General features: G+C 33.4%; 1 protein-coding gene across 9 annotated transcripts in view; it reads left to right on the top strand.

Moving 5' to 3' along the window:
* Obsc (Obscurin) overlaps positions 1-18,301 on the top strand; it is a 633,182-nt gene that overhangs the window by 321,425 nt on the left and 293,456 nt on the right. For all 9 annotated transcript variants that reach the window (XM_081756092.1, XM_081756083.1, XM_081756059.1 and 6 more), the window contains one exon: positions 15,565-15,634. In XM_081756092.1, the coding sequence (XP_081612218.1) occupies positions 15,565-15,634 (70 nt within the window). The remainder of the gene's footprint in view (positions 1-15,564; positions 15,635-18,301) is intronic.

Raw genomic sequence — 18,301 nt, 5'->3', positions numbered from 1 at the left:
GTCATTTATTCAAAAATTACTTTCATTGGACATGGTTTTCGGTTCGGATGAGTATACCTTCGTATAAAATAGCATGAGATCTTACTGTACTGAAAATTTCAGCTTGCTAGGTCCAGTAGTTAATGAATAATCCGCTGAAATAAAGAACACCTATTTTCTTAATAGAAGTAAAGCCCATATGCTGTTACTGTTTGTTTAAAAATGTAGTATTAAATTCTCTTTTCCCGTGGCTGTAAAAAATTCCATTGTTGCTTCAGTTTTATCAACAAATCAGAAATAGATTAATCATTGACGATTTAACTTTCCGTAAATACATGTATGAATTTTTTTAAACCTGCAAGGTAAATACAATTTGGGTGCTTCGAAATAAAGAGTACGTGGTTCGATGAATGTGATCGTGTGGTGGTTTGAGCGTGATAGATTGTGATAGTTATATATATATATTTATTACTGCGTAACGTAAATATGTGTATGGCCTGCGTGTAAAATGTACGAAATAGGGTGTTTATAAAATATTACTTCGTGTGGAAATTAGTAGATAATGAATGAATGTAATGATATGTTAATAATATGATATATAATATGAATGAAATGATGACCCCTATATTTAAATGGATAGGCCTAGTGAATTTTATATAGTGAAAATACGAATATGTTTACGAAGAAAGAAAAAGAAAAAAAAAATCTCTCGCGTTTTGACTTCCACACCAGTGCATTCATCCAACCGAGTTTGCTACTTGGATAGTAAATTATAGTTGGGAATTGTGTGTTACTTTGCATTTATGTACCTCCTAACAACAGCCCCAGATCTTAAGCCTTTCAATAGATAGAGTAGCATCATGTGGGAATTACTTCTAAAGGATGACAGAAATGATAAGTAAGAAAACCAACTGCTATATCCTGTGATCATCGAAAAGTACAGGTTTCGGTCATTTGTACCTTTAGCATTCATTGCCTCTCCGAGATTTTTTTTTTTGTTGCTTACCTTATTTATTTATTGTGCAGTGTTCATATAACTCAGTTCGGACTATCCGATTAAATTAACTGCTACTAAATTAATATTTATGTTATAGCGTACCCGGATGTCGACCCCTAGTCCCTTTAAGTATTTTCATTTCTTTTCTTAGTTTAATTAGATGAGGGAAATTAACGACGTCCCAGACGGTGGCATGTCTGCGCTGGGTAGCCATCGGTGATGTTTCGGTAATTGAAATCACCGATCCAAAATTCAGTTTATTTATTTAATTTTTTTTTATTTTTGGCGAATTACTAATTAGGGATACCTTAGCTATTACTCTAATTTCATCCCTATTCTGGAATCTTCTAGTTTCCAAGAGGTCGGATGATTTTTTTTTCTTTTCTTGAAATTCTAAATTAGCGCCTTCTCTAACCTTCCGGACGATTTCCGGGAACCTGCTGGTTTGGGCCGGATACGGGGATCGGATTTCAATCTTACAACCAAACTCTTGTGGGATTGGGATCTGATGGACACAGAACTTGCATCCTTGGCAGCAGGGCGTTCCTTGAGTCTACGTATTTGAGTAGACCACCCTTTTGGCATGTTAAGAATATTTTGGCTATGGATTTTGTTGAGAGCGAAATTCGATTTCTGTCTTTGTAGCGTTAGTTATTTCCCACTTAAGTCTTTGGCGCCACTATTTCTTCGTCTTCTTTCTTTTCTATCTCTCTCTGTCTTCATTACTTCGAGATTTTTTTTTTTTAAATTTCAACCTCCCCCCCCCCCCGGTTTCTGAAACTCATGAAAACGTACAATATTTCATATCACCTATTTCGATCGTATGTACTAACTGAGACATCGAGGGATGCAATTCGTGGAGGTATTGCAGCACAACTCAGAACCATTTTCGCGATATTCAATCCACCACGGGAGAAATTGACGGGAAGGTACACTATGCTTTCAGATTCCTAGAAACCTTCGTTATTCATTGATCATACAACTTATATCAATTGATTACTGATTTCTGGTTTTTATTTCTATTGATTGGTCATATAGTGTGTATGTATTAGTAGTCTGGGCCCACTAGTTTCCAATAACATTGATTTTTTTTTGTATATACATATATATATGTACTTACATAGTTTTAAAAGTTACGTGCCTGCTCTATTTGTTGCATTTTCCACCTCTTATGTCAACTTATTAAATAACACCAACTTTTTTTTTATATACGCGGATCTTTAGTAAATTGAAAATGATTATTGATTATCGGGTTTATACATATAAAATACAATGTTGCAACCTTCTGAAGGAAAAAGGTGAATTTTGATAGTCAGGGTTTTTGTTTTGTCTTTGAGCCAAATAAATATAAATATTTATAAAATATGAATACTTGTCGAATATGAACGGTTATGTAGAATTTAAACGTCGACAAAATACTACGATGGATATTAAAGTAAAATTTATTGTATTGAGTGATATATATATATATATGCGAGTATGTATGTAATGGGCTCGATATTTACCCTGGTCTTGTTAGGTTGCCATAGATTTTTGACACCCGGTATTAACCAACTATTTGTGATATATAGTATTACCGCGTAAATTGTCATAAATTACTTTTTGTTGAGTTGTTATTAATTTCTGTAACTATTAAAGTGGAATATAATGTTAAATACTGCATGTGAATAAAACAAGTAGCGGGTCGTAAGATAAATAAGAATAACCCTAATCCTTACCCAAATTTACTTTGCGAGTGAAATTAGCAACCTACGAAACAGTGCGCCCCTCCAACGACTTTTTCCATTAGTAAACCATGAAACAAATCCTTCCCCTACGATCGGAAACCAAACTATTCAATATTTAGAATCTTTTAACTATAAGATCTATACTAGGAAAAAAAAATTAGTGATCTTAAATTCAACGAACTGAAATCTGTTTAATAATTTAATGTGAATACCGGAATATGTAAATATGTTCCCAATATCTGTGACTGGATTTGATAAGTTTTCCTTAATATTGACAAACTTTGAAATTTTAGATAAAGTGCGTCGAGTGACGAAATGAGAAATATAGATATACATATATGTGATATGAAGCAATTAGTTGTCTATAGTTAAAACAAAAACAATTGAATACTCTCATGGACACAAACCACAGTGCGTAAAGAGAGTTGAAAAAAAAAAGGAGCTATTATCGACGTGAGAACAAAGACTCATAAAACTGTCGATATGTCTCCTCTTGGGACAGAGACCTAATAAAATGTTACTAAAGTGTTTTTTTCTTTTTTTTTTAAGGATGATTAACCAATTATATTTTTTTTTCTTTCTTTTCCGCAACGATATATATATATTCATTACATTGAATCCTAAATGTATTGATTTTTGAATTTTTTTATTTTTGTCTTTCATTTTTTTTTTGTCAAATTCTCTTTCATGTAATTCAACTTTTAATATATATATAGGAAGAGAAATGTGTTATTTGATCTTGTTGCAAGTAGCGAATTTCTATGCATGTTAATGAAACATTCTTTCCATGTATTAAATTTTTCCCTGTTATGTCCAACTAATTTTTCTTCTATTGAAATGTAATAAATGTATATAGTAATGTAGTTAGGTTAGTTTAATTTAACTAAATACAACCCGAAGTATACATTGTCCTGTATGAATGTGTGTGTGAGTGAAATGTAGGTTTAGTATTAAGTGCATCCATTATTTTGACATATATGTGTGATTTATTATAATTAATGGTAGTTATCAATTAAACTCATTGAATGTTAATACTAACTTAAGTTGGCTCTATGAAGGAAGTAAAAAGGACTGAAGTAGCCTGAACGAATGATCAGCATGGGAGAACTGTGAAAGTCAAAATCTTCTACGAATATGTAATACTCTGATTTTTTTTTTTTCTTTGTGGTCGATTCTAACATGCCATCAACTTCGTCCTCTATTTTTCAAGTATTGGATATTAGTCTAGAACTTCTGGAAATATTGAATAAACTGTAAACTTAAACTTTCTCGTCTATCTCAGATCTAGATCGGGATAATTTGGTAGTTGGGGTTAAATGGATCTAGATCGGGGATGTATGGGTTAACATGTGTCTACCCTTGATCACCTGAATACCAAATATTAACCCAATAGCTATTGGAATTCGATAATTATTCACTTTCTTTACCATATTTTTCAAAATATGCAGTAACAGTTTCCTTTTTATTACCTTCTTACTTTACCTCTTTCCTCTTCTATTTTCCTTTTTTTTTTTCATCTTCTTCTTCTATATTTTTATTTTTTAATAAAACTGAAAAGGGGGGTCGTGACTGGGAATCCTAGAGATAATAAACACGGTCATGTATTTAGTTATTTTATTTCATTCTCTTTAGAAGTCCGATAAAAAGTTTTTTCGTTTCGATCGAATCTAGTATGTTCAAAATTAAGAAACGGCTAATATATTCCAACGTAATTAGACATAAGCTGATAGCTTCATGAACATCCCCACCAGGGGTGAAGGATTCCCACTTACGACTTATTCTTTTCTTCAAACAGTTTTAGACTGACAAGCAGTGACAGGATTCGTTGTTATGGAAACGTTTGTTTCTATGGCAACGGCCCCTCCCCCTTTTTCCAGTTTTAATTTGCGAAAAAAGTCGGGAAAAATGGAATTAAATTCCACATATTGGAAATGATGCTGACGCTTGTCGGAGCGACTCCGATAAACATCGCGTAAAGTGTCATATAGCATCGTGTACGGATTGTGTCCATACTTAAATCCGTATTACAAGAGTGCGAACATTATGTCATTGGATTTGATGAAAGTTTAAATAGTGTTGCGCAAAGAACTCAAATGGATGTGAGTGTACGCTTCTGGGAGGATAACACGAACAGAGTCAGAACACGGTATTTGAATTCTATTTTTATGGATCATAGTACAGCTACAGGCAGGGTTTGAAAAAACCCGGGCTTTTTTGAAAAAGCCCAACCCACCTGGGCCCATATGGGTTTTTCCGGGTATTTTCGGGTTTAATTGAGTTTTTTCGGGTTTAATCGGGTTTTTTCGAAATATCTCAATGTCTTTGGGGTAAAAGTGTTAAAATGTGATTTATATTTCAAGATTGTCATTGTCACAACTTAAAACAATTTTCTACTTACTGCTGTTTTGAAAAAATGGCCGCCATTTTGAAATTTTACATTCGATTGCCGAGAAAATCTATACAGCAAATTTAGCATATCTCGTGCTTCCACCGTCAAAATTTCAACTTAAAAGACTGAAAATTGCGCTTCGTAGCATGAATACTCGCTGTTCTGAAAAAATGGCCACCATTTTGATATTTTACTTTGATATGCCGCCAAAATCTATACAGGAAATTTAATGTGTCTCGTGCTTGTATTCTGAAAATTTTAACTTAAAAGGCCAAAAGTTGTACCCTGTAGTGTGTGTGGTAGAGGCAGACAAATAAGTTGAGTCAATTTTGGGTTTAACGTCCCTTTCAGCCGCAAGGCTATATGAGACGGGGCCTACTGATTAATGTGGAATCCGAACCACATGAGCTCCCTCCGGGAAGTAAACCCGGGTCCCACGCCGAAGACGCGTACACTAACCGCATAGCCATGAAGGAGCTCGGCAGACAAACGAACAAATGTAGATCAAGTCATCCAGAAGCCTGACTGACTTTTGCCAAATATGAATACCAAAAGGGGTCTATTAATTTAAAACAAAGATACAATTCATATTGTATGAAATAAATAAATGTTTTAAAATGTCTTATATGAAATTAACATCTTCCAGCGTAAATAAACCTGCCATTATTTCTCCATGAGAATACGGGACAGTTTCGATTCCCTACCCAAACTTTCCAACACAATCCAATGAACTGTAGTCTGGTTATGAACAAAAGTATAATAGGCCGCAGTGGCTGAGTGGTAGAGCGTTCACCTCTAGTGCATGGGGTTCCTAGTTCGATTCTAGCTCGCGCCAAGTGAGCTTTGTGGTGGACAAACACCTTGTGCGTGGGTTTTCTCAAGATTCTCACGTTTCCTCCCACTTTCTTCATTCTGTCATTTCATTCATTTCCCATCATCACCGTTACCTTGAGCATAGCAGGCATAACCGTGAGACTAAAAGATTTAATTTAATTTAATTTATTTTTTTTAAGAATATAATAGGCAAAAGTTCACTAAGCAGCAGCTGCTTTTCTCTGTTCGTACCCTGCAATTAATTATGCCTAAAATATATAAGACTGAATATGCCTAAAAACTTAAGATGTGCTATAAAAATGCTTTACAGGAAAACAATATGCAAATTATTTAAATCAGTAGTACAATCTACTTTCAATATTTTTCGCGCGTTTAGCAATATTTATTTACATGGCTGTATTTGCAAAAATTAAGTTCGTCAGTTTAATCTGATGATAAGCTGATTTTTCTCCGTGTGTCGTGTGTAATTGTCAGGACCAGATTTACATTTTTCTTGGACCAAAGCACAATTCTGTGCCCCTAGCCTCTGAAAAACATTATAATTCTTGTTAACTTAACTAATGTGGTGCTGAAGAAAAGGTAAGTCATCTTCCCTGTGTTTGTAAATGTAGAAACACTCAAAGCCATTTATTTTATTTTATTTTATTTTATTTTATTTTATGTTCCGGAGAGTATCCGAGTTTCCATCAAGTGCAGTGGAAAAAGTAGCATTGCAAATTTCGCTCGCTATCAAGTCGAACTTCCTCGAAACTGTTACATGCAACAGCGGCACTGTTCATTCACTAATTACAGGATTCCCAGCCAATGTCAGATTTTTTTTGTTTTTCACTTTTCGAATAAGCTGATACTGATAAAAATGGAACGGAGTTAAAATACGGGACATTTCCCTGTTCCGACTAAATTTGCGGGGACGCGGGACACTCGGACCCAAAAACGGAACACTTCCGTTTTTTACTTGACGTATGGCAGGCTTAAGCGTAAAATAAATAGTTTTATTGTTGAAGTATTCATTTCCGAAGCTGCGTTTAATTCGGGAATTTCCCGAGCACTTCTTTCACGGCGTGTACATAAAAAAATCCACTAGTACGGAAATTTGAACTCAGCACTTGAAATAGTAAGCGTTACATAGTTTTCGGAACCCCGAGCATTAAGCTTCTTAAATTTGACAAGAATTTTTACGCTATTGCTGGTGTTGATTCTACAGAATGCTTATTTGAAGGGTTATTATTGGAAAACCAAATTTTAGTTGAAGAACCTTGTGTTTTACATCAAAGGTAAGAAATAATACTAATAGTTTTACTAATGTATTTACATATGTACTATTAGTACCGGCACTTTTGACCTTAAACCCGTCAAACTTATGAGTGATAATGTCCCTCGGTGTCCACAAGTCGACGAGCATACTATTCACGGAAAATATTTTCTAAAGTACAAAATTGCTTATTTTACTTCAAATAGGCTATAAGCATAATCCATACATTAATTTGTTCTATAACTATCTCAAGCTAAGGTAAGTTTTTTTCTTCTTTTTTAATTCATTTAGTGCATTCAGAACTTTATAAAGGTCTAATGTTGAATGTTGTTGTATATCTTAACGTGAAAGCATCTAATTCGCCCAAGGAAAATGTAAAATCTGATAAAAATCACATACAATGTGATCACCTTAGTTGTATCAATAATATACTAACAAATAGGTCAAAAACCCAGGTGGGTTTTAAAGTGGTTTTTTTCAGGTGGGTCCAACCCGAAAAAACCCACCGGGTTTTTTCGGGCTGGGCGCACTTGGGCAAACCCTGGCTACAGGCCTACCACAAGGTTTGCAAAATGTATTGCAATCGCTTGATCCATTTAAGCTTTTGCAAGTTTCAATGGATGGGCCAAATGTAAATTGGGCGCTTTTACGACTAATGAAAGAGGAACGTTGTGCCTCTCTTGGTACAGACGCTCCACAGCTCCTTGAACTTGGCTCGTGTAGTTTTCACGTTGTTCTCGGTGGTTTTAAGACTGGCATACAAAAAACTGGATGGGATTTGATTTCTTTTCGTAGAGCCTTGTATAACTTGTACGAAATGGTACTAGCAAGGCGTGCCCAGCATTCTGAAATAACAGGTTCGTCATTGTTTCCACTTCCATTTTGCCATATTCGTTGGGTAGAAAATGCGAAGGTAGCCAAGCGAAGCCAAGAAATATTACCGCATGTGAGAAAGTATGTTGAAACGGTTAAGGGAACAGACAAAGAACCCAACTGTAACAGTTTCAGAATAGTAGCTAGAAATTTGAACGACAAGTTGCTCTATGCAAAATTAGCGTTTTTTCAATCTCTTGCTGAGGACTGTGAGCCTTTCCTGACTGAATATCAGTCAGACACTCCTATGACTCCATTTTTGCATGGTAGCATTACTCAGTTATTGAAAGTATTGATGTCTTGCTTCGTTAAAAAAGAAATAATGGACAGGAAGAGTATCAATGCTATTGATGTTAAGGAGAAAAGGGAAAACTTATATATTTAATTCGTATCAAGGAAATTGACCTTGGGTATGCAACTAGGTCAGCACTGAGGAGATGTACAGAAGTTAGTGAAAAGGAAACGTTGTGTTTCCGAAAGCAAGTACGTGAATGTTATCAACATTTAGTGTCCAAGCTGCAGGAGAGATTCCCGCTAAAATATTTCCTTACAAAAACGCTGACGTTTCTTAATCCCTTAACCGTTGGTCATTCACAGGAAGAAGCTGTTAAACAAATGAGAGCAACGTTCGAAATTTTAGTGCAGAGTAATATTGTCTCAGCGTCTGGTGCAGAAAAGGCTGACAGGGAATACAATGTTCTAGTAGATCAGACACATGTGTGGGAGAAAATGGAGTCGTACAAAAGAAATGAACACAGACTTGACTTCTGAATGAGTGTGTTACCACCAAATGATGTATATCTGTGCAAAATAGTAAAGATATGCCTAATTCTTTCCCACGGTAATGCAACATTAGAAAGGGGTTTCTCGGTAAACAGGGAAATAGTAGTTGAAAATTTGTCAAAGGATTCTTTAGTGGCGCAGCGTATAGTGTATGATGCTGTCAATGAGGCTGGTGGCATACAAGCCCTTCCTATCCCAAAGCAGATGATTCTATCAATGAGAAACGCATGTAATTTTACGAAAACATTTTTTTTTATTTTATTTTATTTATTTATTTTTTTTTTTTTTTTAGAATGAGTCGGGAAAAATTTGGAAATGGTCGGGAAAAGTCTGGAAAAAGTCGGGAAATTGCTGAGAGAAATTTGCTAGACACCATGCTTATTTTTTCCCGTAGTAATCTCTGACTACTTCCTGTGTTTTAATTTATTCAACTTCATTAAATCCTCCATTCAGATTCATATGCCTTTACAGTTACTCAACCTCGGAGTGACTTTAGTCCTTACTTCTCAGTAATTCTAATATCTTAACCTAATTCAACTTGCCATTCAATTTCACATGCCTTTGAGTTACTCAATCTCATTTAATCCTCCATTTGTCCTCCGATATTTGTAGTCTTTGTACCGTACACAATCCCTCACTTCACCCCTAGTTCTTCAGCGTCCCCTATCTTTCCCTGTGGTAGTCATAAATTAAGAACAAATGTACAAATTCTTTATTAAATGTAAATAAATATTACTGAAATAGCAAAATACATATGGATCTGATAACATCCTGTTTCCTTTTTTTGTATCAAACGTTATGAACACCAAGTTATTCGCAATTATTTTTTTTTCTTCATGTATTGTATTTATTTTTATTTCTATTTATCCATGTTTGATACATAGCTTAAATTTTTCTTCTTTTCCGACTCATTTTCAATAATAAACGATGCCTCGGGTCAAATATTAGAGAAACTTCGTTACAAGTCGCTATTTATTTCAACTACTACAGTTGATAAACTTAGATATTTCATCCTTTAGGCAAATCAAGTAGATAAATCAGGTAGTAATTCAGTATTTTCCATAATTTTATGATCAACTCATGAGTTTTATCTAGCATCTTAGTATATAATCTAGACTACGGGTGAAAAAAAAAAAAAACCTTCGTTTCTTGAATCAATTACTACTGAGTCGCAAAGGTTAAGATAAGAGGGGAAAATTTCATAAAGTTTGTAAATTTGTAAATCACTTACCTTTAAGCTTTCAGGTTACTCATGCACAGAAAGTGAATGGAATCATGCGAAAATTGTCCTATGTTGCAATTCAAGCTTCATGTTTCACTTGTATTCGGTAATTTTTAATTCCACTCTGGACTCTTTCTTAAGCAGTCAAATAGTAACATAAATTATTATTATTATTATTATTATTATTATTATGATTATTAATTAATTAATTTATTTATTTATTTATTTATTTATTTGTTTATTTATTCGTTTGTCTGAATTTACTGGCAACAGATAGGTGTTAGTTCAACCTTGGCTAAAACTTGTCCATTTCAATAAAAACAATTTCAATTCAATACAGTTTAGTTTATGATTTATTATGTAACAGTTGCTTATAGTTTCAAAGATGATCTCATTATAGCTTTCTTGACAATTTTCTTGTGACAATAATCGACATTATCCTAACAAAATAGTTAAAAATTTCTCCCAAAATATCCTGCATCGACAAGTAAATTGTTTTCTGTCTCCATTACCTTTTCTGATTTTATTCCGTTAGTGTCTTCTCAGAAACACATTTCTATCATCAAGCAAGTGGGCGTGGACAAAAGTTAATTAAGCTCACGTACAGCACATATTGCTTAGAGAGTTAGTGCGCACCAAAGCAACTTCAAATAGTTATCCACAAGGTGCTTCTGCCAAATGCTTTAAGTACGATCACAAATCTTTTTGTCTGGACGAAAATGTTTTTGTGAAAGAGCCAAGACTCTTCCAATTATACATTGCGTGTCATAATAGCACAAGAGACCACATAAATCTTCTATGTAACATTCAGAGCCAAGGAAATTAGTACATTATACGATGAATCACTTAAGTGGCATTTAAAGCAGTATGAGAAAGGTTTATGGAATGCACTTTCGTAAAACAATGATTCTTTGTTTGTGTAATTATCTTCGGTTTTGTTACTTCTACATGTCCGTGGTGACTAATACTTGAAGTTCATAAATGTAATGCATTTATCAACCCTTTGATGTCTTTATGTTGCAAATCAATCCGAAAAGAAGTGTAAATTTCTCTCAACAAGTGAAACCATCTTAATTTTTTAAAAGTTTAATAGTTCATTTAGCTCTTGTTCTTTTGGATTGTGAAATGGGATAAATAGCAAGAATTGAAAGCTATGGTACTAGTTCGTGTAAAGCATGTTTACTATCGCGATTATCATCAAAGGTATTGGAAGTAAAAAATTAATAAAATAACGGTTTTAGCCCATTGTGCTATAAGGGCCGAAAACTTGGATCGGTAACTTGTAGAGAGAACAGAAACTAAAGGCTTTCCTATACAAATGTTTTGAGAAATATAAATTAGGTTCAAACATAGACGAATATATAGACAAAAATACCCAATCTGGTATTACATACATGTTTGCCACCAATATAGATCAAGATGTCTAAGATAAGCAGAAAATGTTATTTGAATGGAAATTATACCTAAATACATAGAGCTTTAGGTGGAAAATTTCTGGGTGGACACTTAGATGGGAGAATAATATAAAACAGAAAATATGTGTACAGTACATTGAGTTTTAGATTGGAAATCTTAAGGTAGACAAATAAATGAGAAGGTAATATTAAAAAAAAAAATACCTGAAGTGCATAGAGTTTTAGATGAAAAATCTTTATGTGGACAATTAGATGAGAGGTAAAATAAAATAGAAAATATACATGAAGTACATAGAGTTTTTAGATGGGAAATCTCTGGGTAGACAATTAAATGGGAGTACAATAGAAAAATGTGAGAGAATTGTATTAAGGTTGTATTAAGTAAATAACATACCTTTGACTTACTCATAATTTAATAATATATCATATTAGTGAATTAGTCATAATAAAAGGATTGCAGTTGGTGGACAACATCGTGGCCGTGGGTCTTGTCTAAGTTCTGTTTCCTCCCACATTTTCACTCCATTAATTTATTTCATAATCGTTCGCTTTCACGAATCATCTGCTTCCTTTAGTTTACAGAGCATAATAGTTTGACGTAAAACTAAAAGTTTTCATTTTTATTTTCAAATGCAATTGTACATTCACTTTAAAATATAGATATTTTACACACACACACACACACACACACACACATATGCTCTTTTTACAATAAAGTTGTAACACAGCTATATAATAACTTGTAGCTTCTCTAGGATGCATATTTAACATAGGAAAGACTCTTCTTGCATTTAATGCTAGTAATATGTTCCTTTACCCTAGTCCAGATGTTCGTTTTGCCATTTCTATATAGATCTCACTATATGAACAAGACGCGGAATAAATTCCAGGTAATAATAATTTATCTCTGTAATAGTTTTTATATTACGAAAATGAACTTTCAAAACTTGTTCAAGATGTTACCGATAATTTTTATTCGAAAATTGAAACCGTATCAGAGATGATAGAGGAGAGGAACCCAACATGTCAGGGCTTTCAATTCACTTTCAAGTCTCGGGATGTGACATCAATAGAATTGATGTGCTACGCTCGTGCTCTAACAACGTTGAAAAAATGCATTTGAATCGTTTTTCATTACGACAAAGAATTCAAAACTTAGTTTAGATAGTAGAAATTTACATCATCAATGGGACTGCAAAATAAAGAACTAAATAAAAGATTATTTTAGGACAAAATATAATTTTATTCTTCATTTGCGCATATATAAAATAATATTTTATTTAATTTGTAAAAACTTACTTCACCATCGTCTGATAACGGTTATCTGCACACAGTAAACATCCACAGTTTACACAGTGACGCTTCTGTAAGGGAAATACATGAATATCATTTCAATATCCATAAACAAGTTTTGTACATGTATGAACAAGCAAATAGGATTATTCTAAGGAAAAAACAGCACACATTGAAATATGTTAGTGAGAAGTAAAAGTATTTCATAAAAAGACCAAAATTTCTATGAATCTATTTTCACATCTTAAAAGTGAATGGACATAGTTCAAACCTTTAGGTGTTAAAATATTTTTAGTGTTTTTTTTTTTTTTTTAAATATTTAAATTCCTTATTACAGAACCAAAATCTATATACTGTCTCAATAATTTCTTCCAGTCTTTGGTAGGAATGTTCGTGTTCATAACCCGTCGTGGGCCAAAATATTAAGGAACAGTATAAAGTTTTTAATAGAGATACAATAGCACCAGATGCAAGATGCAAGTCTTTTTTTGCAACAAGGTTATTACTTTTAATTCAGTTTTCTTTGATATGGAGGAAACATAGCTAAAAACTGTGTTCTATTTGCTCACTTCGCTTAGAAGTTCGTTCCAAACATGTAGGTATGTCAATAAAAGGAATGGAAAATATATTCAACAAAACTTAGAAACATGAAAAAATCATAAAATAATAATTAGTAAAAGACAAAACTTATGTACAAATTAACAAAAAACTATGAATACATAGAATTGCCCTAGAAAAGAAATGACTTATTCATTAGTAATATTCTCGAGATATTGATTTTTAATTTGAGGAAATTATTTATTAGAAATATCAAATATTAAAAGTTTCTTGTTAACAGCTTGAATACTTTCTTATAACTATAATTTGGTTGTTCCTTCAATGTACATGGGTCGTTCAATATATAGTTTTCCTAAGCCGTAAAATATTTATTTTTAAGACATATATGTGTAGGTAAATTATACATACATGTGTAGGTACGTCCTTCCTCACCTTCTCCACATAATCTCCATTGAGATTCAGGAATTTATCTCATCATTGCATGAATTTGTCTAAACCCTTTGCAAAAAAATCGTTATCTGGCTATTCAGCACTCTCCTCATATTCCGGTTCACTTCTGCATGTGTTTTGAAATGTTTACCTTGCAATGCAGACTTTAACACCGCAGAAAGATGGAAGCAACTCGGCTCTAAATTGAGGCTGTACGGAGAGTGGGACAGCAGCCGTTCCCCTCCCAATTCTTCAATTTTGTGTCTTGTTTGCGTGCTGAGTGGGTGTAAACGTTATCGTTAAGAGACCAGGTCACTTATGTTGAATTGCGTTTCTCTGAAGAAGAGTTCAGGTTCAACATAAGCGACCTGGTCCCCTGTCAACTGGTGATGAAGGAGTGAAACGGAATGTCGGGACAGTGCTAAATAGAGAGATAACGATTGTTTGCAAAGGGTTTGGACGAAGTCATGCAACGCTGAGACAAATACCTAAATCTCAATGGGGATTACATGGAGAAGGTGAGAAAGAACCCACCTACACATGTCTGTATAGTTTACAACTGTATCTTAAAATTACATTTTTTACAGCTTAGGAAAACTTATATATTGAACGACCCACGTACATTGAATGACCAACCATATTATAGTTACAAGAAAAAAGTTGAAAGTACCTAGCGCTATAAGATGGAGTCCTGATGTACAACAAATCGATTAGATCAATCGTACCATGAATTATACGGCGAACAAATTTGATCTGCTGTAAATTTCTTCTTTCAATTTGATTGAGTTACATAAGAATAGCATCATTGGTTGATGTATTAAATTTAAATTTAAATTGAAGTCAAGCCAAAAAATGAGATTTGAACATCTTCAATATAGCTTGGGAAATCGAGATCAAATTCCTATTCCATACCAAAACAACATATTCTAAGTTGGATATAACATAAGCACAATATAAAATTTTACAAGTTAAAACATCTTTAAAATCTCTTGCAACCCATTTAATAAGATCGAAGTTCCTTCTAGCCTTTGACAAAATGTTATCAACATGTTCATTAAACAGTAATTTATTATCCATAACGATACCAAGATCTGTAGTAGTTGAAACCATTTCAATTTTATGATCATTAATTTTTACTGATAAACTGATACATTGGTTTTCTTTGAATATAATACTGTTTCAGTTTTATTAATATTCAGAAATAATAAATTGTTTTTAGAGCATTCAAATATTGAGTTAATGTTTACCTGTAATATTAAATGATTCTGGTAATTTTTGAATACTACAAAAAAATCTTAAAATCATAGCATATATAAAAGGAAAGGATAATTCAAAGAATTACCAGTATCATTCACATACCTAATAAATAACAACGGACCCAAATTAGATTCTTGTGGGACACCAGAGAAAATACTGTACATAGATGATTTGCAAGTCATATACCGAACCACAAATTCACAAATAATAATAATAATAATAATAATAATAATAATAATAATAATAATAATAATAATAATAATAATAATAATAATAATAATAATAATAATAATTTAATGTGTCCAGGTAAACAATGCTTAATATTATTTCTGACATTAAAATTCATATATGTAACAGCAAGCAATAAATTAATTAACTATGATTGGGGTTAAGTTTTTCCAGAGATGATCGTTTAGCATACGAAAGTTTGTTTTATCAGTTCTCTTATTAGCTTTTGTCAGCTAATGCTAAATTTGTTGCATAACAAAAACATTATTTGAATGCCTATTATGTTCAATAAATAAGTTACTAAAAAAAGTTTACTTTCTTTTTACAGTGTATTGATAGAAGGCGTGAAGTATTATGCTAATGAACCAAGAATGATTGGAAAAACATTTTTGAGATTGGTAAGTATACCTTCTACGTTACGACACAAGCATGGTGATTGAATTCCATGCTATACTAAGTATGAATTATTTTATTGATAACATTTAACGTAGCTTTTTACACACAAATTTCTTATTCTTTTGCCATTATAATGACAGCAAATATCGTCTAATATTGTCGAAATTATGGAGCAAATGTTTTTTGTACCTGCTTTCAACGGAATTATTGCACAGAGACTTTATTTTACAGAGTGATCACAAAGTCCTATTACCCCCTATCGTACACTGGCGGATCCACGGGGAGAGCGGAGGGGGCAACCGCCCCCTCCAAAGGGTTTTTTGAACTTTCAGCATTTATCATTGGGAAATACTAACATGGTCTTTTTCCCGACCGATCCAATATGTGTGACAAGCATAGCAGAGTCTAATCAAAATATGTGGTACTTAATAGTACTTAATACAGACATATTTGAATTGTGAATACGTTTCTCCCTAGTTCCTTGGAGCGGTCACCATAAGCCCCAAAGGAGCGAGAATATGATTCATTCGTTGGATGAACAGCTGTAAGAAGGAGGGTAAGACGGCTCACTCTTTGAACTAAAAACGTATATTTTAAAATTGTGTCCTAGAAAAAGGATATGGGGATGGAATTCGGGTCCTGAAACTTCAAGTACCTTTACCTTGAATAAAGAGAAATATAGAATATTCAGCGCTCCTTACCGGAAAGCTCTCTGAAACTGAGACTTTTCAGTTGGTTGATTGATTAATATATATGTACGTCGTTTGCCAAAAGCGATGCTTTACAGAACGAGGACTAGAGTTTAGAGTTGGATCTGAACCACTGTAGTGCGTTCGATGTTCACTCACCGGGAATCAAACCACAGAACCCCTTGCATCAAAGATCAAAGTACGTTCGCTAGCTACTAGATCAACAAAGAGAGCCGTGACTTTTGGGGTTCAACACGGAAATATTAGGAAGGGACCAGGGATTTATTATGACTTCAAATGGCATTTCATATTTTCTTGAGAAATAGCACAAGTTTGTTATTGTAATTCATACATAAAAGACGAAATCCTGAGTGAGTAACTTCGTACAGGCAAACCACTTAAGCTAGAAACTTGAAATTAGGACAGTATATACGATTTGTCACGTAGGGTATTACTAAGGAAGGATTTTTTTTTTTTTTTTTTTTTTTTTTTTTGAAATTCGAAGAAAGGAAGGGAGTATGGGGTGGAAATTACTTTAATAAGATGGCCATCTCTTCGAATCCGTTACGACTAGAGACTTGAAATTTGGCATTTGGATTTCTCATTTAAAATAATTTGACACGCGTTTCAACTTTTTTTTTGATATTATAGTAAAGCGGAGAAAAAAGAGATGGAAAGAAAAAGTGGAGGCTATTGCAAATATTATAATAAGATATCAATATCTAAGAACCTTTGAAGGTTACAAACATGAAATTTCGTAACGTATAGCAGCATTTTTATATTTTACCTAGAAGGGAAGAAAAGGGGTGGGATTATTATTATTAATTCTATTATTATTATTATTATTATTATTATTATTATTATTATTATTATTATTATTATTATTATTATTATTATTATTATTATTATTATTATTATTATAAGATGCCATATCTCGGGATCCCTTGCGGTTAGAAACATGAAAGTTGGTAGTTTGATTTTTCATTTAAAATAATTCAACATTTATTTGAACGTTTTTTTTTCACTTAACGTAGAAGAGAAGGAAAAGAGGTGGGGCTGGTTCATTAAAATGCCTTACGAGGTGTTTGAATTTCGTGAATTTCGTGTCTTAGCTCAATCCAATTCTATATGAAAGGCAGAAGGAAGAACGCGAAATATTGTGCCACATTACCACGTAGGAACATCTGCTACGGCCATATGTCGACCAGATTGGGGATCTGGGGCGAGCCCCACCTAGACGAAGGCTAATATAATATACCTAGGTAATTTTATTGTTGTTGTAAGCATAACTATAATTTATTATACTATGTTTCATGAACCCCACACAATTATAGACATAGATTAATTTTGTATTAATTTTTCTAACTGCTGTCCCGCAAGTTACTCAAAATACGAATGATTAGAGCAAATTGTACACTCTTTCGTTAAAATGAATGATATCGTCAATACAGCATTTTCTTTTGTGCAAGTACTGTGCCAGACAGTGCATCTCATATGTTGCGGTGACTGTGTGTGAAGTGAATCATGACACCGTCACGTCTCCGAAACGGAAGTACGTATTTAATTTAAATCTACAGAAAAAATACTCCCATTACAAAAAAAAAAAAAAAAAAAAAAAAAACAATTTCGGGTCCCAAAGTGGAATCTGGTAATCTTTTTTTTCCCAACCCCTTCCAGCCCCGGATTCATATGAGTCCCATTCTTGCAAATTAAATACTGGTCACCTTGAAGCTACGCTCATCTTCGACAAAGCGAACCGCCCCTCCCAAACGATCCTTCTGGATCCGTTAGTGCTATCGTATGTTCACATATTCATAGATGGTCGCATTGTATTAATGTGGGATCATGGCAGAGGATACCTTTGAGGTAGTGTGACTATTCTTTACTATTTATTCCAGAGTGTCTGTGTGTACACCATCGTTTTCATAACAGAGTATGATTCTCCTCCACGTACGATGACTCTCCTTAATTCTCCTCAAT

The sequence above is a fragment of the Thermobia domestica genome, chromosome 1, assembly GCF_964235325.1.
Source record: "Thermobia domestica chromosome 1, izTheDome1.hap1.1, whole genome shotgun sequence".
Taxonomy (NCBI): domain Eukaryota; kingdom Metazoa; phylum Arthropoda; class Insecta; order Zygentoma; family Lepismatidae; genus Thermobia; species Thermobia domestica.
This window is presented reverse-complemented; position numbering and strand designations above follow the sequence as displayed.